At 38.0% G+C, this 21,893-nt stretch overlaps 2 protein-coding genes across 2 annotated transcripts in view; both read right to left on the bottom strand.

Annotated features, from left to right (window-relative positions):
• The window catches only part of si:ch211-196i2.1 (collagen alpha-1(I) chain), a 114,571-nt gene extending 99,125 nt beyond the window's left edge, over positions 1-15,446 (bottom strand). Inside the window, exon 1 of the mRNA XM_036588339.1 lies at positions 14,938-15,446. Within this exon, the coding sequence (XP_036444232.1) occupies positions 14,938-15,067 (130 nt within the window). The 5' untranslated portion in view covers positions 15,068-15,446. The remainder of the gene's footprint in view (positions 1-14,937) is intronic.
• Positions 15,447-19,240: 3,794 nt separating this feature from the next.
• Positions 19,241-21,893, bottom strand: part of cacna1bb (calcium channel, voltage-dependent, N type, alpha 1B subunit, b) — a 230,221-nt gene continuing 227,568 nt past the window's right edge. The window contains exon 52 of the mRNA XM_036587925.1: positions 19,241-21,638. Within this exon, the coding sequence (XP_036443818.1) occupies positions 21,117-21,638 (522 nt within the window). The 3' untranslated portion in view covers positions 19,241-21,116. The remainder of the gene's footprint in view (positions 21,639-21,893) is intronic.

Here is a 21,893-nt window from a genome sequence, read left to right as displayed (position 1 = left end):
CACAGGTTTGGAGGAAACTGGGGACAGGTTTTAGAAGGAAAGGCCATGTTAGACTCCACTACCATCCTCTACCAAAGTCTCGAGATGTGTATTCTCATTATAAAATCTCATCTGGCCTTGTGAAACTTTCACAATCAAAATATCCAATCACTCCTTCCAATTTCTCTTGGTTGTTCCTAAAATTTGAGAAAAAAAAAATCTAACTGAGAGGCTCAACTCACAAATTTTTGGCAACCTCTTTCTTATTTTACCTCTTCCCACCTTTGCTCACAAACTGACAAATTCTGATAGAAAGCTCTTCTCAATATTTCATCATTTTTCCATTCTGTGTAAATATACTTGGTTTTATGGTCCTGTTATTTATCATAGTTTGTTTAATCTTACATTTTATGCATCTCTATGCTAACTTTTATGGTAGAACAACAGTGCATGTTTTTAAGGAGGGATCGAAGTGCTTTGTTTAACGTAGTTACAAACATTGTGACAACATAGTTGCCAACTGTCCAATTAAAAATACATATTAAAAATATAGATTCTTCTAAAGGAAACCAGCACTGATCTACTATGTACACACTCTACTTCAAAGGTGGCCACTGCAAACAGCCCGCTGCAATGATATGCAGGAGACAGTACAGTAATAACTTGTGAATGACATAATTTCATCCAGCATGGCAGTAATTATTTGGCAGTGCATGCAACTATCAGTCATCCCACCCTGTCCTGAAAGTGAGATGATAGGATAAGTGAGTGGATGATGATGATGGTGCCAGGACAGAATGATACAACCTGCATAACTACACGCTTAGATAGTCGACAACAACGAAACAAGTAATAGCTCCTTCAAAAGCAGGGTGGGAATTTAAAATGGCTGCCCTTTGGTTAGACAGAATGGGGTTACGTAATGCTCTGAATAACTTCCTGTTTCATCCTCACTGAAGCCACACACTGCTTGATCCTATCTGCTGGCAACACAATAAGACAGCATCATACAGGAATGAGTCTTCAATAACTGGGAGATGGCTCAAACGTCAGTGGTGCTTATCAGCTCTGGCAAAAGGAAATCTCTACACATAAAAGGTGAACTACAAAGTCCGAAAATATGTGTGATTAAAAACAACTGCACAATGATAACACTGATGTTGGATGACTTAGTAAATTATCAGAAGAATATGGTTTTGTGCACAGTATAGAGATCACTGGTGAACCATGGGTATTAGTGCTTGGCCTTCAGTTCAGGCCATAAGCGTCAAAACTGAGGAAAAACACAACTACGATAACATTCATTTCTGCTAGCAACTCTATGGGATTCTAGTTGTATGTTAGTGCTTAACTAATGACAAATCGCATGAACATTCTTGATTGTTCTAGATTACCCACTAACTTTTGAAGATTATAAAAGACATTCAATGTTTCATTTGAAGCTTGCAATGAACACTGGAACAAATACATTTCCTCAGTGTGTTGCAGATTTACAGTGACTCAGGAAATGCTGCTGCTTTTCATTTTTAAAAACTGACAGAAACCTGGTTGGACCACAGTTCGTATTTACACTCAGTGATGCATCTAGGACTTTCAGAAAGCTTACAGTGACTTTTTTCTCATGAAATTGGTGCCACCAATTGGAAATCTTGAGGTCCTCGCCAATGGCTGTATCCTGACAATCCTAACCAACTGGCTGTATCTACCTAGATATCACAGATGGATATTTTCATTGTTCTTCAAAATGAAATGAGTAGTGCTACAATACTTGCAGATTTAAATACAACAAGCTTCTTTTTTATACTTTTTTATATGGTGATAGAAAACTCCAATTCCACATGCTGAGCCATTTTCCCATGACCAACTTGGAGATACATGTGGCCCTCCACTCTGGGGGCAGATGACTTACAGGGGACAAATGCAAATGTTGAATGTATCATTGAAGAAAGACTCATAACTGTCCTCTCACTCAAACATCTTCAAAGCTTTTAGCAAGACTCACAAGGGCAGCATTGCCAAACCCAAGCCTGGGCTGTCGAGACCCTGATGGATAGATCAGAGAATGCTCTTAAAGGCAAATCAATCGGAGTAAAGCAAACAACAGTTTAAGACGGTTAACGTGTCCTGACGGAGGCTCTGATCCGAGGAATTTCGGAGCCTGAGCGTGGTTCCTGGGCAAGATCCAAGCGACACGCGAGAATGAAAAGGAAGAGAAAACAGAAAACAAATTTAGGTAGTTTCCCCTGCGGCAAGCTTCTGTCAGCTCAGCAATGCCAGCCTTCACAGCCGAGTTGGCTTCTGCAGAGACCTGACACAAGTTTGCCAACAGAAAATCCTCCATTAATCAAGAGCAGTCAGGAGAATAGATGTCACAGATCCAAGATAATTAACCAAGAGTGGTTGTAAACACAAAGGAAAGTAGGTTTGTTTTGGGTGAGAGAACAGCATACATTATCGTTAGACAGTGCATCAATACACAACGCTACAATTTCCATTGCCTAATACAAAAAACAAGCTTCATAACAACAGTACAGAAGCCCTAAAATGCTACTGATTGACATATTTATTTACACTGTTTGCCCATGATAAATTCAGATTTATTTTAATTATAACATGAATACAAGAAAAGAACACAACAATCTAACAATAACAAAATTCCAGAGATAAAGAACTGAAATCCTATGGATGTACAGCAGACTTAAAGGGGGAACACTGTTGATTCATCTACCTTTCTGTATAATTAATAGTTACATAGTTAAGATGTAAACAAATGTAAACAAAAGTCCTTTAGTGTGGTTTGATGTGAAATGCCCCATTCTAGAGAAACTTACCAAGCCAGAATTGTTCACAGTGGTGGTGATGGAACCAGTGATAGAAGAGTTTAACCCCTTACCAAGCCATGGGTCTGCTGGTGGGCCCAAGGGTTTATTACGTACTTCTATAACCTAAGAAAAGCTCCATCAGTTTGCATTGAAGTCCCTGTAATTTATGAATAATAATCCTTAGTATGTAAAAACCCTGGAATGTTCAGGGCTCTAAAAGCAGGATTACATACATTTTTTTACATTAAATGGCTACAAATAGGTTGCCTGCTGCCAAAGACATTCTATTTTAGATTGTTCTGTGATGGCTTTTGACCTATAAACAGGATAAAGAAGTACAAGAGGGATGTTGTAATGCAAAACAGTACCCAGTAAAAATGTATTTTTTCAGATTTACCATGATATTACCATAATTAACATTACATATAAAAAGCAAAAATAAGTTTCACTAGACAAGCATAGCAAATAAAGCAGCTACATTTATGTTGTAGACATTGCAACCTCTGGTTTCACCACAATGCACCATTTCACATCAAAATACTCGACATGCTAATTGCTGGCACATTGTCATATATGTGTCATGTATGATGTGACAATATGCAATGTGTAAAGTGTGGCAGCATCAACGCCACAGGCTCATATCCCGTTATCTCGGGAATGGCATAAAATGGCATAAATTACTTGAAATGTTGAGAAAACAAAACCAACTAACTCATTATCACAGGAAATTGTAAATAAAATATGTGAAACAATGGCCTTTTAGGACTCCCAAACAAAGGCAAAGTTAAAAAGTTCCACTCATGTGTTCATGAACTGAAGTCTGTTAAGATTCAAACACATATTTAGGACAACTTTAGCTTGTGGTTGCAATGACAACATGGCAAGTTTACTTGTAGCCCACATCCTATTTTCCACTGATATGTGTAAATGATCTCTGTTCTAATTGGTTGCCCTGCCCTGGGCCTCATGCAGAAAGCAGTATGGGCTCAAACAATCCTTATTAAATCAGGGGTGGCGCTAAACTGCTGTGGGCTGAATGGGTGGATTATATGTAAATGTTCATATCAACATCAAACCTTCTTTATTTTTATAAAAAAGCAATGAAAAGTCATTTTTTCATGTTATAGGCCCTTTAAGTCTTATCATATTGGTATGTAAACCCATGTACAGCTCCACACACTATGGCTGCAGTCGGGGGTCCATAAAAAGGAATATGAATGGCATGTTTGACCGTATTTGACCTGTTTATTTTCCCAAATGGTTCCTGGTGATGATGTCATCATGGGCCACCAGTGGCGTGGAGTAAGACTATACAGGTCAACAGTCTCGATTGAGCTCCAAAAGAAACAGGTTGCATTGTGGACCATGAACAGTCCAAGAAATGTGTGTTTAGCCCCAAAATAACATGATGTCATCTGGCATGTATTTTTGTGTGGAACACAAGCAGCACTGATGGGGTCATTACTCGAGTCACAGCTGCTACACTTAATTTTTTTCATTTTTTTTTTAAGATGATTTACAATAACATGATAGTTTTAAGGTGTCCCTGAGGACAGAGTGGTGCCAAGTAAAGTCATAGTGTGCTATTACAAGAGCAGCTCTACAGCAGAGCTGTCCTGATTTCTAAACTGCCCTTTCTATATGTCTCAGAAGGAATTAATAAAGTCTTTTCTTATTTTCTGGCAGGATATTTTTCATAGTGTATCAAAAGTGTAGGAACAATGACTCGTATTCACAAAGCTTCATAGAGGTTCTGATCTGTTCCTGTTAATAAAGCTATAGTAAATAAGAGATGAGTCAGATCAAAAGGGTTCTAAATAGAACCATCCTCCTTTAATCTGAAGAACTATTTTATGATGAAAAGAACCTGCATTTTAAACATGCAAAGGGCTGTCTGAATGTTCACAGTTCTATATAGAACCATTTTCTTTCCTAAAGAACCCTTGAAGAATCATCTTTTTAAAGTGTGTACCTTTAGAAGCTTCGTGAAATCTGCAGGGATATTCTTCCACACCTCCAAAGTTCACCACACCTTCTTGACAGCTACACATCCTTTCAGACCCATATCGCTGAGTTGTCTTCTCACAGTGGAAGGATGAACAGAAACACCTGTGGATTTTGTTCAGATCTGAAGCAGTTTGATTTTCTCTTCTCTCTCAGAGATGAAAGCTTTAAGTGCTGTTTATCTGATGGGGACAGTGTTGGTGGCCTACCAGGTCTTGCACAGTTGTTAAGAGCCCTATTTTCTCTGTATCCTTTAATCAGTTTCAGAACTCTGTTTTTTTCACTCATTTTTATTTGACTCTTACATCATTAAGCAAGTGGATTATCTTACATATAATCTCTGCAGAAATATCTTCTAGAAAAAGAATAACTAATTACTTAATGGCTTTTTTTGACTAAAAATTAAATGAATAAAGGGTGTCCTGTGATTTTTTCACAGTACTGTATTATCTATCTAGCAATGTGCAGTTATGTCTTTTGAGTGCATCTGCCAGTAGGCAAAATAAAAACTCATAGTTACACATTACGCTATCAAATTTAAAATACATTCAACTGAAATAGGCTTACTGTATAAAGACACCTCCGCTGTGATCATTTTATTTGCCTATGCAAACTTTGCTAAATTTACAATAGAATACTTTGTAATTATTTCAGATGTACCCCTACAGCAGGAAAAACAACAGCAATAATGTAGCACACTTAGGCCCAATACTGTTTCTTATTTTTACCCCTAACCCTTGTTTTTGAGTGTCACATTGCCTCTTTGGATTTGAGTTACAAGAAGGGGTGGTTGAAATCTTTGCCTCAAATAAAAGAGACACTGCTTTATCAATGGGCTAATAGTGGTGCTTTGTAGGCGACCCTGCCAGTCTGCAGTGATAGCAGAGGAGGGTAAAGTTCAGCAACCTCACTGCTGGTCTTTAGTCAAATTTAGGGAATCATATGTCTTCAGAGAGGGGGGGATGCAACAATTATTTATTATCTCCCACCCCTGATTCTTCGGTGATATGAAGCTGAAATATTTGCCAGCTTCTTGTTTAAATTTTCCCATTCCACCCTAAATGGTGCAGCAGTTACATTGTGGCACTTCAGTGTAAAAACAGAGGGGTAAGGACTAAGCGGTAGGGGGCAAAGGCTTAAATGAGACTGGGCCTTAAAGACTGAGGCATGATGAAACAATTGATGTAGTTTAATGGATTCAAATTACAGTACCAAGAGCTCAAACCCAATTTAACCCTTGCCTGTATCTCAAAATTGTCATTCACAAATTAGAACAGCCACACAAACAAGCAAATCTCAGACAGACACTGAGAGACAGAGAGAAACAGAGAAAGAAAATCGATGTCATATGCAAGGTATGAGTGAGACAGAGGGAGAAAGCACACGACTGGGACTATCACCTAATTCTAAGACGCAGAGATGGCCAGAATCTTCAGGTGTTTTCACTCGCAGTATTCTGCTCTTCGGCAGCACATTACCATGGCTGCTGTCATAATGTTTGGAATAACAATCGGTGCTGGAGACAAAATGGACCCCATCATATCATTACAGCCAGCTGTACAGTGTTTACAAGCTGTGCAAGCACCAACAAGTGTATCACAGTATCTGCAGCCCTTTCCTGCTGAACTGAAGCTTAACACCTTTAACAGTCCAGATCAGGGTTTGAGTAAAGGGAGCAGTACATCATTACCAAAGCTCTGAGATCTCTACTCACAGAAATCAAGCACACAAGGCCACGTTACGTAAGCTTTAACCCTTAGAAGTCGCGTTATTACTTTTTTTTACTATGCTATTCAAATACAATAACTGTGTACATAGTTAGTTCATTCAATTTACATTCTGTATTGACAGCATCTGACATCTCCAGTTCATTAAAATGACAAATATTTGATAAAAATGTACATTTTCTTTCTGCAAAACGAGACTACATTCGTAATACACTGTAGGTGAGTTTTAACTTAACACAGATTCTTGTTCTGTTAACTTACTATTTAAAATTCAACTAACTTACAATTTTAAGACAGCATGGACATTAACTTTCAAAATGTAAACAATTGTTTTAACAGTGTAGTAACGTTTCATCAAATTCGAAGAATAATAAAATATCTATTATATTTTCCACAGAATTTCTCCACTTGTTTGAGCTAGAAGAAAGAAGTAATTTTATTTTTCTTTTTTTGAAGGCTACCTACATGGGGACTTAATAACACATGCATAAGCATTCAATAGTGCATTTATAAACTAATATTTGAATATTTATGAACAGCTTATACCAGTAATAGCAAGATTTTGCAGAATGTAGTTTTATGTAGTAATTAACATTGCATTGACATAGGGGGCATTAAACTCCATTTATAACACTGTTATAAACATCTTTTATAACTCACAGAAGCCTGGTTAACAACACCAGACATATAGAAAATTGTGATGACTTATTATTGTTTTCATACATCTTTTCCCATGTATAACTGTAAATATACATTTATGCATACATACACATACAAAAGTCCTGTACTGGAGTAAAAGAAGAAATACCCTGGTGAGATATTACTTTAGTTAAAGTAAAAGGCCAAATTTTTACTTGCATACAAAAGTACAAAACCACTTGCCTTTAAATGTACTTAATCATCAATCAAAATGATGACATTCATTACAGTTATGATATTAACAATTTTGTTGAGGAAACGTGTGGCTGCAGACATGACAAACAGAATTATGTGATCATATCTGCAGCCACACAATTTAAATATGGTGCTCTTAGCTAGGCCACTGCCTCATAAGTTCCATTACTTGGGAACCTGTGCTTCATGACAGTGTTATAACTGCATCACATGTTTATTACTTTAGTGTAAGGGCAATTAAGTCAAGAAAAAGTAATTTCCAAATAAAGTGTTACCACAATAATGGTAACACTTGATTTTGAGTGGTCCTTTGTAGATGATTAATAACCTCTTAATAGATTATCAACAACATCAACAACATATCAGTGAAGTAGCAGTAGTGAAGCATCTGTATACACTAAAGTGAATATCTTGTAGATGTTCTGTTGATACATTACTTACGTTAAGTAGATGTATTGTTAACATGTTACTTCCATTACACTAAACCTAACCTCACCCAACCTTACCCAAATCCTAACCATAACCCTTGCACTAATCCTAACCCTAACCTTAATCTCAACCCAAACCTAATCCTAACCCTCATAGGTTTTTGAAGTGTTACTGAGAGTCTGTTGAGTGTTTGTTTCATCTAATAAGGACCACTCAAAATAAAGTGTCACCAAAATAATTCATATCAAATGATACCACAGACTTAACAATGGCAATAACTTTGACTGTGTGAAAACTGAGCCAACAAAATTCATCCATCAGCATTTATCTTTTCACACTTGCATTAAACAAATGCTATTAGCCAAAATGCAATAAGTAACTAGGTAAGTGCAAGCGTAAGTAAGTAAGTGCAGTAAGCATGCACTGTACGTGATGCACTTCTGAATTTTGAATCAGAGCTGGATGAACCAAGTCCAAACCAAGCATTGTGGTCTGAGTCAGATTTTAGGAGACAGATGTCAATTATGAACAATTTTAACTAATGCAACAACATTTATGGGGGAACCAGTGCCACTTCTTTGATGTGCTCCATCCTGTGCTCACCACACTTCATTTTTAACGTTGCATTCTGGCACAAGGAGTGCCTTGAGTTGATTGACGATCATGGATTTAGTCAGATCACTTTAAATGGAGATTGATGGAGAGGGAGCCGTATTGCTAGGCCTGCATTTGGAGTAATCTAGATACTTAAATGCAAATTAGACCACGTAAAACTGAGATTAGGGATAGACCAGGGGTTGGGCATTATGTCATGACTTCAGCTGGCCTATAGAAAAATAAAGTACCTTACATGCAAACACTGCATAACCATCAGATCAAATCACGTGACAACAACTGTCTAAATAAACTGGAGCTCATTTACACAACATGCATCAAACGATACTAAAAAATAATGAAGTCAATCTCAAATAAGTTTTATGTAAGTATGGATCGGCCACACAGTGCAGAATATTGAACACCGGATCTGTTACAAATTAGTCAACTGATGCAATCTAATTAAATCATGATTATAAAAATGAATTAATATTAATATCGTATGTTATTTTCTTTGAATAATAAAGCCAAAAACAACAGATTAAGATTCTCACAATCATGCATCATACAAATCTCTCTGGCCTTATTACTCTCACACAAAAAACTATCAAAGTCTGAGCTGTGGGATTAACAAAATCCTCCATCAAATTATTTTGCAAATCAATGAACATATGTTCCTATTTTATATTAATCACAGCCAAAGTAAAATTTCAAAGACAGTCATTTATGAGCAAAAAACAAAAGAAAATGAAGATACTTTTGGCTTCTATTGTTCTCTAATAACCAGCATGTGACAATCATATGTGTGGTGGGGAGAATGTAGTGGTTTTAGTCTCCTCCTAAACTGATTTTTTTTAAATGCAAAACATCAGAAAAAGCCTAAAACAGACATTTTTACACCATAAACTGCTCCTGGTAGCCTGGTCACTATTAGGTTAACAGACACACTTTTAGCAAATAATTACTTCATAAACAATAATCTATGTCCCAAATTAAGCTGTAAATGGACTTATTTTTAAAATGCCAAGCACTGGCTGTGTTTCCTAAATTAGTCTGATAAGGTTTCGCACATCCCGTCCCAAAGACCTGTACCACTGTCAACCATCCACCTCAAATGAACCAGCTTAGTGAAAACCTCTACTCAAGTGTGATGAAAGACTGGCATATAGCAAGAGTAGAGCTGCACTCAAATATATATATATGCTGACTTACTTTGTGTTTTTAATTATGCAAAATTATGTTACATATTGTTTCTATCGAAACAAAATCAGAGCATGGATGGCACGAACTTCAGTCACAAAAACAACCGGCTAGTGTTTCAAGAGGAACAATGACTAAAGTGACATCTGCATTTAGATTTATGGGGAAGATGTTGAAGTCAGTAAAGAGTTGAAAATTGTGGTCAAAAACATACGCTGAATGAATGAGCATCACATCATTCATTGTATGTTTTTTAACTATTTACTGAGAAAACAGAATGTATTGAGAAAACAGAATAGGCCCGAATATTTGATCCCTACAGTGAGTGTCCGGTGGCTCTGCTATGCTGGGCATTAATCATTGTGCTGGTATGGTTTGGGTCTGTTGGAGGGAGGGGTCACCGCAAATCAGTACAACGTATTGTAGCTGATCATGTTTATCCTGTGATAAAACACTTCTAGGCCGATGAGAGTGTACTCAACAGGGCAAAAGGGGTCACTGAATGGTTTGTTGAGTACCAAAATGATGTAAATAATATGCTATGGCATCACAGTCACCAGCTCTCAAACAATTTGGACGCTTATGGGATTCTGGACTAGTGTGTTAGTGTGTTGGCGCTCTCCACCACCATCCTCAAAACACCAACTGACTGTATCCAGCTTCTAATCCCTTCATGGTGCAGATATAGCTCATATAATCTCTATAAAAAACACTGACAGCAGAATGGGATGCTCTGGAGCAGCCTCATATGAGCCTAATGTCACCATGCCCAATGCTAAACATTAGTGAGAGGTGTATAAAGCCCTCAGCAGTGGGCTGTGGAGCAGTGGAACTGTGTTCTCTGGTGGGATGGAGCTCCATCCTTTACCTTTGGGATGAGTTGGAGCGATCCAGAACTAATCATCCAACATAAGTATCTGACCTCACTAATGCTGTTGTGGCTGAATGCAATCAAATCCTCACAGCAGTGTTCCAACATCTAGTGTAAAGCCTTCTCACAAGTGTTACTGCATCAAAGGGTGCCAAAGGCCCAATCCCATTTCACCCCTTGCCCCTACCACAGAGCCCTTACCCCTCCATTTTGCGTGTTCACATCTAGGGGTAGGGTGTCCTGATTTTTGTTGAGATAGAGGGATAGGGCAAAGTGTTAGGCCTAACTGGCCCTCCAAATGGTTTTTCAGAGGTTTAATGTTGTTTCAATGTATTATGGTCCTTTTCGTCATAACAAGCATAAAAAATCGTAACAGTAATAGTAAATAGTAGTGTGCTGATTTCTTGGTAGCTAATTAGCAAGAAATGAGGCTAAAGTTAGCTATTCGTCAGCTTCTTGTTTGAATTTTCCATTCCACCTGAAATGGAGCAGCAGTTCCGTTGTGGCGCTTCAAGTGTCAGCACTGCTTTAGTCTCATATCACCGAAGAATTAGGGGTGGGCGATTATAAAGAATTGTTGCACCCCCCCTCTTTGAGGGCTTTTCATGCCCTACATTTAACTAAAGCCCAGCAGTGAGGTTGCTGGACTTTACCCTCCTCTGCTATCACTGCAGACTGGCAGGGTCACCTACAGAGCACCGCTATAGCCTGTTAATGGAGAAACGCTCTTCTTTATTTGTGCCATTTCATAGGGGAAGATTTCAACCACTACCTGTTGTAACTCAATTCCAAGGGGCAAGATAAAACTCAAAAACAAAAGGTAGGGGTAAAAATAAGAAATGGGATTGGGGCCAAACTCTCTATGAATACCCTTGATTTCCGAAGAGACGTTGAATGAGCAGGCAAACTTTTTCACATATGGTGTATGTCTATGTCTAAAACAGATTCAAGCTGAACATCAGGAATTGGCATAATTAAAAACACACTTCCAGAGCAACAAAGGTCTTGTTGTAATCAACCATAACCGCTCCATTGAGTGATTTAAGCCATGGTATGACATCACAGACTTCAAAGCTCATGTTACTATGCCTTCAGTAATATGTGATGTGTTAAAGGCTGTGAACAGAATTCCTTAAGCCCACTCAGTCGCAGCTGTGGTGGGCTGCATTCACATTACTTCATTCTTCATCACTTCATCTTCAAGTTTTACTTAAACAAAAATGAACAGAACCCTTAGAGAGCATGGCCAGGTTTATTACAGGGATGTGAGGGTAATAAAACTGGAAATAAGCTAGTGCCCATCTCACAAAGGCTGGGCTCGACCCTACAGGTACCTGGAGGACTATTACATAATGGCACAGGCCAGCTAAGTAAGAATGGGCAGCGTTTTAAGAGGGCTTTTAATGCCATGTCGTCTAATGCTGTCTCAGAGGACGTAGTGGAAACATTCAGCAATGAACAGCGGTCTGGATTCATTCAGCTCACCGGAGGATTCGTCTGTCAATCGCACCATAAAATCTGCACCCATAAAACTTCAGTTGCACCTTCTTGAGAACAGTTTTGGGGATTTAGGTAAGTTAATTAAAACAACCGAAAAGAAGAATAAGGAAAAAACCAATAAAGTCTCTTACTGAGTTCAATAAAGCAGTGTCATTTTCTTCGACCAGATGGGACGGTATAAACAGGGTCAGATGTTTTGTCTGTATCTGTCCTTCCCATATGTTTTCAGTACACTCAATAGAGTATCGTTAGGCACTTTCCCTAAAGGGTCCATATCAGGAAAACCAACTTTCCCCTCACTTGACAAAGTTTCAAAACGTACCATTCATTCCTCTGTCTAAACAGTCCATATATGGAAGTTATGCGGCAAAAGCAGTCCAAGAATTTACATACATCCACCTATACAGCCTGCAGCAGTTTAGCTCTGCCCATTCACACTGAAGTTATAAGGAGAGTTGCAGCCCAGACTGCTATCTGGATGAGGCACAATACATCTCACAGCTCATCTGTCTTTTATAGGTCTTAATGGCACAATAACAAACATAGACTGTTTATTGGTTAGGGATAAAGAAAAAATTGTCATGTCAGAAAGAATTATGACCATTTTTGGAGCTCAAAACCACACAAATGTTAAAAGTGGACCTCAAGGGAGAAAAACACAAGAAAAATGTAGGATATGGGCCCTTAAAAAACACTGGACACATGGAAGGCTGTAAAGTCAAAGAGCAGAGCTAATTTTCTAAATATCACTAATGGTGCTAGCTTGCGGTGGGAACCAAGCTGATTAATTTGTCGTGTTTGTTGACAAAGCAATAGGGAGCACGCAAGGCTTGCTGCGAGCATTGCCAAGGCATTGTGTAGACTTGATTAAACATGCCGCAAATACAAATAAGTAAATACACAGAGCTCCCTTTTAAGTCTTTTAAAGTCCCTTTCAGTGGTGAGCTGAGGAATAAACCACATGCCAAAACAAGAAATGATGATATAGCCCTGCATTGTCTTAGTATAGCCATCTAAAGGAAAAGTGATTACCTCTGTATAATATGTAATTGGAAATAGTCAACATAGTTTAGATATCATCACCTAACAGGTCTAACAAATGACTCTGGCACAAAACTCCACCAACATCTGTCTCAGATCCGTTTAACATGTGTTACAGCCTTCAAAAACTAGTGCTCGAATGCTTTAGGACAGAATCATCGCTCCTTGCTTACCACACAGTGTCCACTTGTTAAGCAAAGATCAAATAAAGGTGCAGTCGATAATTAGCATCTTCAGATAACAGAGAGACTACGTAGTGCAACTGAACCAGGCAGGTTGGAGCAACAGAGAACTGCAATAATTACATAAACTGCTGCACCTGTTCGTCTACTACAGAGTGTAACACCACAGCGGCTCCATGAGGCTGTTCAACAGCATTAGTACATACAATATACACTATTAACAGAGTGTAAATAATGAATTAGGCAAGCACATAATATTAGTTCTGACTTCTAGCATGAACACGAATAAAACAACAGTTATATGTGTTAAACGTGGTTTTGTAAAAGTTATTATTGTACAGTGATTAGACTAATGACTAGTAAAATTAGGTTCATTTAGACATTGAAATGAATAGTATATTCAAAGCAGTTGTTACCTACATATATCACTTATTAGTCGCATTGTATCAGTTATTACATACATGTACCAGTTATTACCTACATATGTGAATTATTATCCACATATGTCAATTAGTACCCACACATTTCAGTTATTAGTCGTATGGCATCAGTTATTAGCAGCACTGTACCAGTTATTACACTCATATATAAATTATTATCCACATGTCAGTTATTACCTAAATGTATCAGTTATTAGCCACAGTGTATCAGTTATTACCTACATGTATCAGTTATTACACTCATATATCCATTATTATCTACATATGTCAGTTATTACCTACATGTATTAGTTATTAGCCACACTGTATCAATTTTACCTACATGTACCAGTTATTACACTCATGCGTCAATTATTATCCACATGTCAGTTTTACCTATGTGCATCAGTTATTAACCACATTGTATCAGTTCTTACCTACATATGCCAGTTATTACACTCATATGAATTATTATCCATATACATCAATTATTACCTAAATATTTCAGTTATTAGCCGCATTTTATCAGTTATTACCTAAATGTATCAGTTATTTCACTCATATCAATTATTATCCACATTTGTCAGTTATTACTAACATATATCAGTTATTGGCCACATTGTATCAGTTATTACCTACATATACTAGTTATTACACTCATATATATCAACTATTATGCATATATGTCAGTTATTACCTCCAGATGTCAGTTATTAGCTATATTGTATCAGTTATTACTTACATATACCAGTTATTAAACTTATATATCACTTATATATATATATATATATATATATATATATATATATATATATCACTTATTTATATCACTTATTTATATCAATTATCCACATGTATCAGTTTTAACCCACATATATCAAATATCACCCCCATGCAGGTATCAGTTATTCCCCACATATATTAGTTAGTGCCTACATATACTGGCTGTTACCTGCATGTATCAGTTATTATCCACATGCATCCAATATTACTCATGTAAATCAGATACTACCAACATTTATCAGTTATAACCCATATGTATTGGCTATTATCTACATGTATCATTATTTATTTGCATGCATCAATTATTACCAACATGTATCAGTCATTACTCACATGTACTGGTTACAAACCACACACATCAGGTAATGCCTACATTTATCTGTTGCTACAACTTATCAGTTGTTACTCACATGTTTTCTAGCCACATATATTAACTTATTACACACATATTTTAGGCCATTTTCAGCTGTGTGCAGTGAAGCATCTCCTTACCTATCTGCAGCATCCCTGACCCGTTCTCCATTTCGCCCGCATCACTTGTCTGGACTCCAGTTGGACTCGAACTGACGCTTTTAACGAAAGCAAACATGAAAAACGCGGTCGAGATCGTTTTGATCAACATTGCGTCGATGTGCAGGACTAACGAGACGAAGACTAAACGAATTTAAACTTTTTACAGTTAACTTCTTGCACCACTGTCTTTTCTCATTCTGTCTTCTGATTGGTAGATGGGTGTCCATACAATAAATGGATGTAAGGCTTGTGAGGCATCTTCAGAATTCCTTTAAATAAAGCACATTTTGCATCTTTGTGTAAGTATTGTTTGAGGGCTCCTTTCGGATCTACCAGCTTTGCTCTCGTTAAAGCTCCTTAAAACCAACTTCTCTGGTGCGTTCTTTTTTCTTTCACACCCGTTTTCCCACAAGCCCGGCTATCCTCCGCTGCGATTGACTAGTAGTTCGTGTTTCTGGCGCAGGAGGGAGGGATGGTAGCCAATCACCGCGCAGGAAGGCGGGATTTGTCGGAATACAGGTGGGAAAGCAATAAATAACGCTTTCACCACCTTACGTGACTCCGCCCACGTCCTGCCTTCAGACCAATCACAGCCAATCTGCGATGATTTCACGTCCATAAAGCTCTCCCCAAATCAGTTGTGCTTTGCTCTGTGATAGGGTCTGGAGAGCCACAGCCCCTTCAGAGAGGAGCAGCTTCCCTCTGCGTTACGCCCAGTTCAGTCCATTAAAGGCGTTGGTGATTAGTAATTAGATGATGAGCTGCATCAGGTGAGTTAGATGATGTGGAGTGATGAGGCCCTGCGTTCTATTCATATTAGCCCATTTCACAATGCCCTGCACTACAATCCTCAGCATACACTCCAACATAATGTGCGCTGCCACCTCCCACACACACCAGCTGCATTTCAGCTGCAGTTCAACCAATATAAACGCTATAAACACTCTGCTCAGCAGCTCAGAAACTGATCCTAACATTTAATAAACTTACAGCATAGAAAAGATGGCAGGTGTTTAGTGTTCAAGCAAATGAGTAGATTTAAAAGACCCGCCTCCTGGGGACATTTTTTTTTTAATATATCAAGTATTGTAATACTTTGTAAATAGTATTGTACTATTACTCCTGTAACATTTCAAGGTCTACTACAGGTGCCTAAATTCTGCTCTTGGCGTTTTCCGTCTTTTGAATAAACAATGCCCAGTTGAAGTTACAGAAAAATGTTATTTAAAAATAAAAATAAAAACATAGGCGTTCTCTGACCCACAGATTTTTTTTTTTTTTTTAGATTTTTGACATGACCCTTTTAGTGGTTCAATTTGACAGCCCTGTTCTAGAGGGTCCTTTAACATCCCACGAATCCAGCATCTATTTAAAAAAAAATAATAAATAAAAAATAAACAGGTTAGTTATGAGCTCCTGTTCTCTTTCTGGTATCCTTAGTCTAAAATAAAAGCTCAGAAGTGAAAGGTCTGAGATACGCAGTAACAGTTAAGCAGCTCCAGAGCCAGAATGAAATTACACCTTCCCAAAAAACACCAGGAGCCAAATGTGAATGACTAAAATGACAGTTAGCTTTTGTATTCCTTGACTTTACTTAAGTAATGTCATTCATCATTTAAAGGGTCCATATCCCACATTTATTTATTTTTTCATTTAGTTAGTTAGTTCGTCAGTCTTAAGTCCATTTGTGATGTTTGTGGGATTTTTTTTTTATACCAAATCATAATTAATTTGAAGTGACCATTTCACAACCTGTTTATCCACAGAATCAAACAGGCTCGTTTTACTGTTCCTTTAAGACTGATATATGTAAATGACACTGTTCTGATTAGCTGCCCTGTGTGCCTCATTCAACAAGTAGTCCAGAAGTCAAAACAGGCTGTTTTGCAGTTTCTATAATATGGATTGTATGAACTGCATGTTTTAAAACTTTAACAATGTTTACATCAAACTCTTTTATAGCAAAAAAGGAGGACAATTTAATTTGCTGTTCCATTATATAGGCCTTTTAAAGATTTCAGAAAACTATAGTTAAGTACATGGAACTGAGTGAATGTAATTAATTGTTACCCACCTCTGAATCCTGATGATCTCAGATCGAAATTCTGCTTTTTAATGACAAACAGCTTGGCAAACTTTAGCACTTTATAAATATAACAGCCTGTTTACCCCGTATAAAGGATTCACAGAAATCTGTGTTGAAGCAGTGATAAAAATATCAGATCTGGCATCACAACAACAAAAACTAACTTCTTAAAATTTTATTTTTTATATATTTTTCAATTCAGTGATACAAAATAGTAATGAATGGTAGTGAAACAGACAGTCAGTGAACAGTGGTGATGGCTGATCTGCTTAGAAGCAACAGCATTAGTCCCATGCTTTTGTGGCCTGAAGGTAACACCTCTTTTACAACAACTGAGGTTTCTTTATTTACTCCCACAAACATGTGGCTTTTATTAAAGTGTGATTTTTAAAAATCAACCAACCAAACAGGGCAAAAAACATATATGAAGGTGTACAATTTTGTACATGCACATATGTTGTCATAACATGCAAACATGACAAAATGTCCAAGGAGATAGGCCACAGTTCAACTGGACAAGGTACAGCATGAGGAGACAGAAGTGGTGCGGAGATAAATTTGGCACCTGGTTGAAAGTTATTATAATATTTTTTACAGAAAGGGTGGTCTGGGATAGTCACAGGTCTACTAGGTGCACAATTCTCATCTCTCCCTCAAAAAAGGAGGATGAGAGGGGGCGATAAGTGGTCAAGGCAGATCACTGTGAGGTCACATACTGTAAAAAATCGTATTCAGAGCCTTTCAGTTAACCGTCAACTATTTGTCAGGGTTGAAAACACTTTGTAGATTCTGATTCTGATTCCATTTTTGAGTGCAGGACGATGGCATACATTTTTTCCTGCTCAGGCAATGTCCAGTTTTTGCTCTTGCTAACAGGCCTTTGGCCTGTTTTCAATGCAACATACAACACTAGCCATTGGCATCTGTTTTTGTATTGACTGAATAGTGGTGTCTTGGTCCCATTCATGTTAAAGCCTGGATCTGCAGAGTCCAGGAGGTAAAGCTACAGAGGATGAGGAGCAATTATAAAGTGTCGTCTTTGTTGTTGTTGCATAGCCCTGCTGTACTTTATCTCAACAGTCTACTCATCCCTGGACTTAAACAGCAAGCTTTCTCCCACAAATACCATCTATGTCACTAATAAACATACTCTGTCTTATAAGACAACAAGGTAACACTTTACCTGAATCCAGCTACATAACACTGACATAACCAAACCATAAACGTCATAGCAGATGTTGTATGCTGAGTTGTCATGACAATTCAGTTCAGCTGTAACAGTGTTATGATAGCATAACCAATCATTTTCATGGCAGGGTGTGTCACATCCTGTGTTAACTGTTGCCAGGATTTTTTTTCCTGACAATTCAGGTTTTGTTCTCTTAAAGACTTTTCATGTGTTGCACTTTGTTTAATACTGGAACACTAAGGTGTTGACATTGGTTACTTGAGATATTATGTGCATATACAGTGCAAAACATGGTGAATATCTGGACCATTCTTCTGAATTAGTTTAAACTGGGGTCCCACAGTTTAAAAACTAAATCTAAAAAACAATAAAGTTTTCAGACTTTAGATATTTATAAGAATTATCTATTTGAACCAAAGGCATTAATAGGGATAATAATAAGTGAAATATATGCAAAATCATCATTTAAAGGGTACTTTCTGTTGGGAGGTGGCTGTCCCAGACCCTAACCCCTGAACTTACACTTATAAAATAATAATTAGATTTATTTTATTTAAGTCAAAAGACTATAAGATTTAGATTTAGCATGAGTTGAATTTGTAAATAAAAAGAACTATACAAAAAATGCCTTCCCATGTTTTCATGTCACTACCCAAACACAGAATTGTGTTGGCTATTCATGTACTGAGTTATGCTCGAATTAGCCAAAATTGTCACTACCAAAACAGTTACTACTGAATTTGGTAAAGTTTTAGTAGTGCTCTGATTGTTTTGCTAGTGATTAAATGGAATGTTCAGTCATTTGTTTTAATAAAGCAAACATAATTAAGGTATAGTGACATTCAAAGCACAAAAGATTAGTTAAAAGTTCAATGTGTTTTGAAATCTGTGCCAGTTTGGTAGAAAATATATATATATATATATATATATATATATATATATATATATATATATATACTATATATACATATATATATACACACACAGCTTATTACTGTGCACAGAATTCATCTACATCACAATAATCTTGCAGTCTTGTGACAGTAATTTCCTGTCATTTTGCGGTGAAATCTTTAACAGTGTCTAGTTAGCATCAAACATTATGACATCTGTCATCACAAGTAATGGTAATGGTAACATGCTACTGTTATATTAATAACCATACAGCTCATGACTGCTAATCACATCTGCCATGATATGTTTATAGCTTGGTTATGTCAATGGTATAAAGCAGGGTTCAAGTAAAGTGTGACTGACAACAATAAGGTGTTTGGAAGCTATCAAACCCAGAAAACATGGGCAAATTTCAGAAGAAGAACATCTTTCTTCTTACTAAAAGTGTACAGCAACTGATATCTACTGATATCAATTTTGATAACAGTGATCTTAAAAGTACCGACCTTATGAATGTTTATCAGTTTCAAGTAGGCCATTTTAGGAACTGAATTCATATTTCTACTCAAATTGTTTTACGTGACTGAAAACAAATGACAGTGTGACACTATCTGTGAATTGTGTGATGCATTCAGGAAGAGGAAGTCACAAGAAGCATTTAGTCTCAGCTCCATCTAATGCATTCAGTCTAATACTAGAAAGGCAAGAGTTCGCTGTGTACTCTTTGGCAAAAAAAAAAAAAGAGAAAGAAAATGTACACCATGGGCTGTAATTTCACAATGACACCAACGACCAAGTGTACAACCCCCCTAACATGCATATCAGACTTACTGAAAACAATTTCAATGGCATTTCATTTAGACCTCTAGTTCATCATTCCTGTCCCTCTCTGAAGCTACATCATCAACCCTGCAGTCTATATTATTTTCATAAATACTCTGAAATACTCGCTCATATGTCCCAAATACTTTCACACGGACATCCACTTAAACTATTCCATTCAAATCTCACTTTATATTCTCTATTTTGTGCAACATCATAATCTCTGTCTTCATAACATGCTATGGTACATACAAGGAACAAATATCAGTGACGTCTACCTACAGTGTACAGTATCTAGTATTTGCCTTTCTTAGGTTATAACGCCTGATAGTAACATCATAACCATACAGCAATAAATCTCGAAGGTTAGGCACTTGGTATTTTACCACTTGAGCGTCATACAGTAAAAAAGAGTAGACCTTACAGGATGCCCAGCTACACTCGTCATGTACAAGGTACAAAAAAGGACACTGTGAAAAGATATTCAGTTCTACTGCAGTCTAATATAAAACTAATTACAATTTGGCCTTTTTAGTTAGTGGGAGAAGTTCATCTGTGCCACTCGCAAGAGGAAGAGATGGCATAAACAGCAGCACGACAAACATTTACAAGGAATTCCTCAGAACAAACTCAGTCTTAACCTCCATGACAACACTCGCCTCCTTTAAGGACAGAAGATCTAGGCGAACATCAGCCTGGACCTGCATTTTCAACTTAGCTTGTGCTGCCTGGCTGTTTACTTCACATTTCGACCACATTTAACACTTACAGCTGCGATAACCATCTCTTTGCTCTCTATAGAGTGTAGCCCTGTTCATATGATTCAGGAGAGTAGAGGGCAGTGTTAAGTAGCATTGCAGTCATAGCTAAACTACTTCTCTCCTTTTCAGTGGCAGTTAGAGCTCATCTTGGGTCAGCAAATGCTCTATGGCACTATATTTTCACTACCTGTGACCAGAGAACCATCTATGACACATAACGAGGGAATGTCATGCCATGTTTGAAACATACTGGCACTGTTGGATAATTAGCAAATGAAAACAAACTCATTTAATTAACATTCCCCTCACTTTTCACACTTTAGCTTCTCACTAGTACACAGGTATGAGCCGTGCACTGCCATCTTCAGGCAAAGATGATAAAACTCATCCTGCGGACAGATTTGAGCTAGCACCAATCGTCTTTTTCCGTCTCCTGGTAGCTCGGGGAGACCCTGGTGCTGGACCCCGGGGCTGCACTCACTCCTAAAGTGAAATGATATCCATTGGGGACGCCACTCCGGCTCTGCTGGCCCACCCCGGTGGCCGTGTGAAGGGGAGCCGCAGTCCTTGGGGAGCGTCCCGAGCCGTATGTGCTCAATGCATCCTGGAAGTCTTCTGCCTCTGATAGCTGGGGGTCTCTCTGCAGGGGACCCAGACTGGGGTCAGAGCTGATGCGAGTGACAGGCACGTGGGCAGGGCGTTGGGTGTCACCGCTGAGCAGGGCATCATGCTCCGATTGGCCGCGGCTGAGGCGGGTGGGTACTGGGCCAGAAGAGCGGGTGAACTGCACCGGGGAGGAGTTGGCAGTCTTAAAGGCCACGGCAGGCCTCGGCGTGAGGGGGGTCTGGGGCAGCTGCCGGCGACCCCGGCACGGTGTACTGGTGCCTGAGGTAAAGACCACTGCAGTGCCCTTAGTTGAGCTAGCGGCCTGCAATACAGCACAGCGACATTAAGGAAATGAACTATACAGCAGGTCAAAAAAGCATGAGAAATAAAGATGGGACTGGTAAAGGTAAGGAAGAGGGGATTCTGAGATGATTCTGAGGAGAGCTAAAGACAGGAAGTGATAACTTATGAGGGGTAAATGCAGAAGAAAGAATGTGAATAAGGCCAGACTGATTTACACCATATAATTTACACCAAATTTAAACAGCTACAAATTCCAATAAACAGTAATATCAAC

Source organism: Colossoma macropomum, unplaced genomic scaffold, assembly GCF_904425465.1.
Source record: "Colossoma macropomum unplaced genomic scaffold, Colossoma_macropomum, whole genome shotgun sequence".
NCBI lineage: Eukaryota > Metazoa > Chordata > Actinopteri > Characiformes > Serrasalmidae > Colossoma > Colossoma macropomum.
The sequence above is the reverse complement of the archived record's forward strand: the minus strand, read 5'-3'. Positions and strand labels throughout refer to the sequence as shown.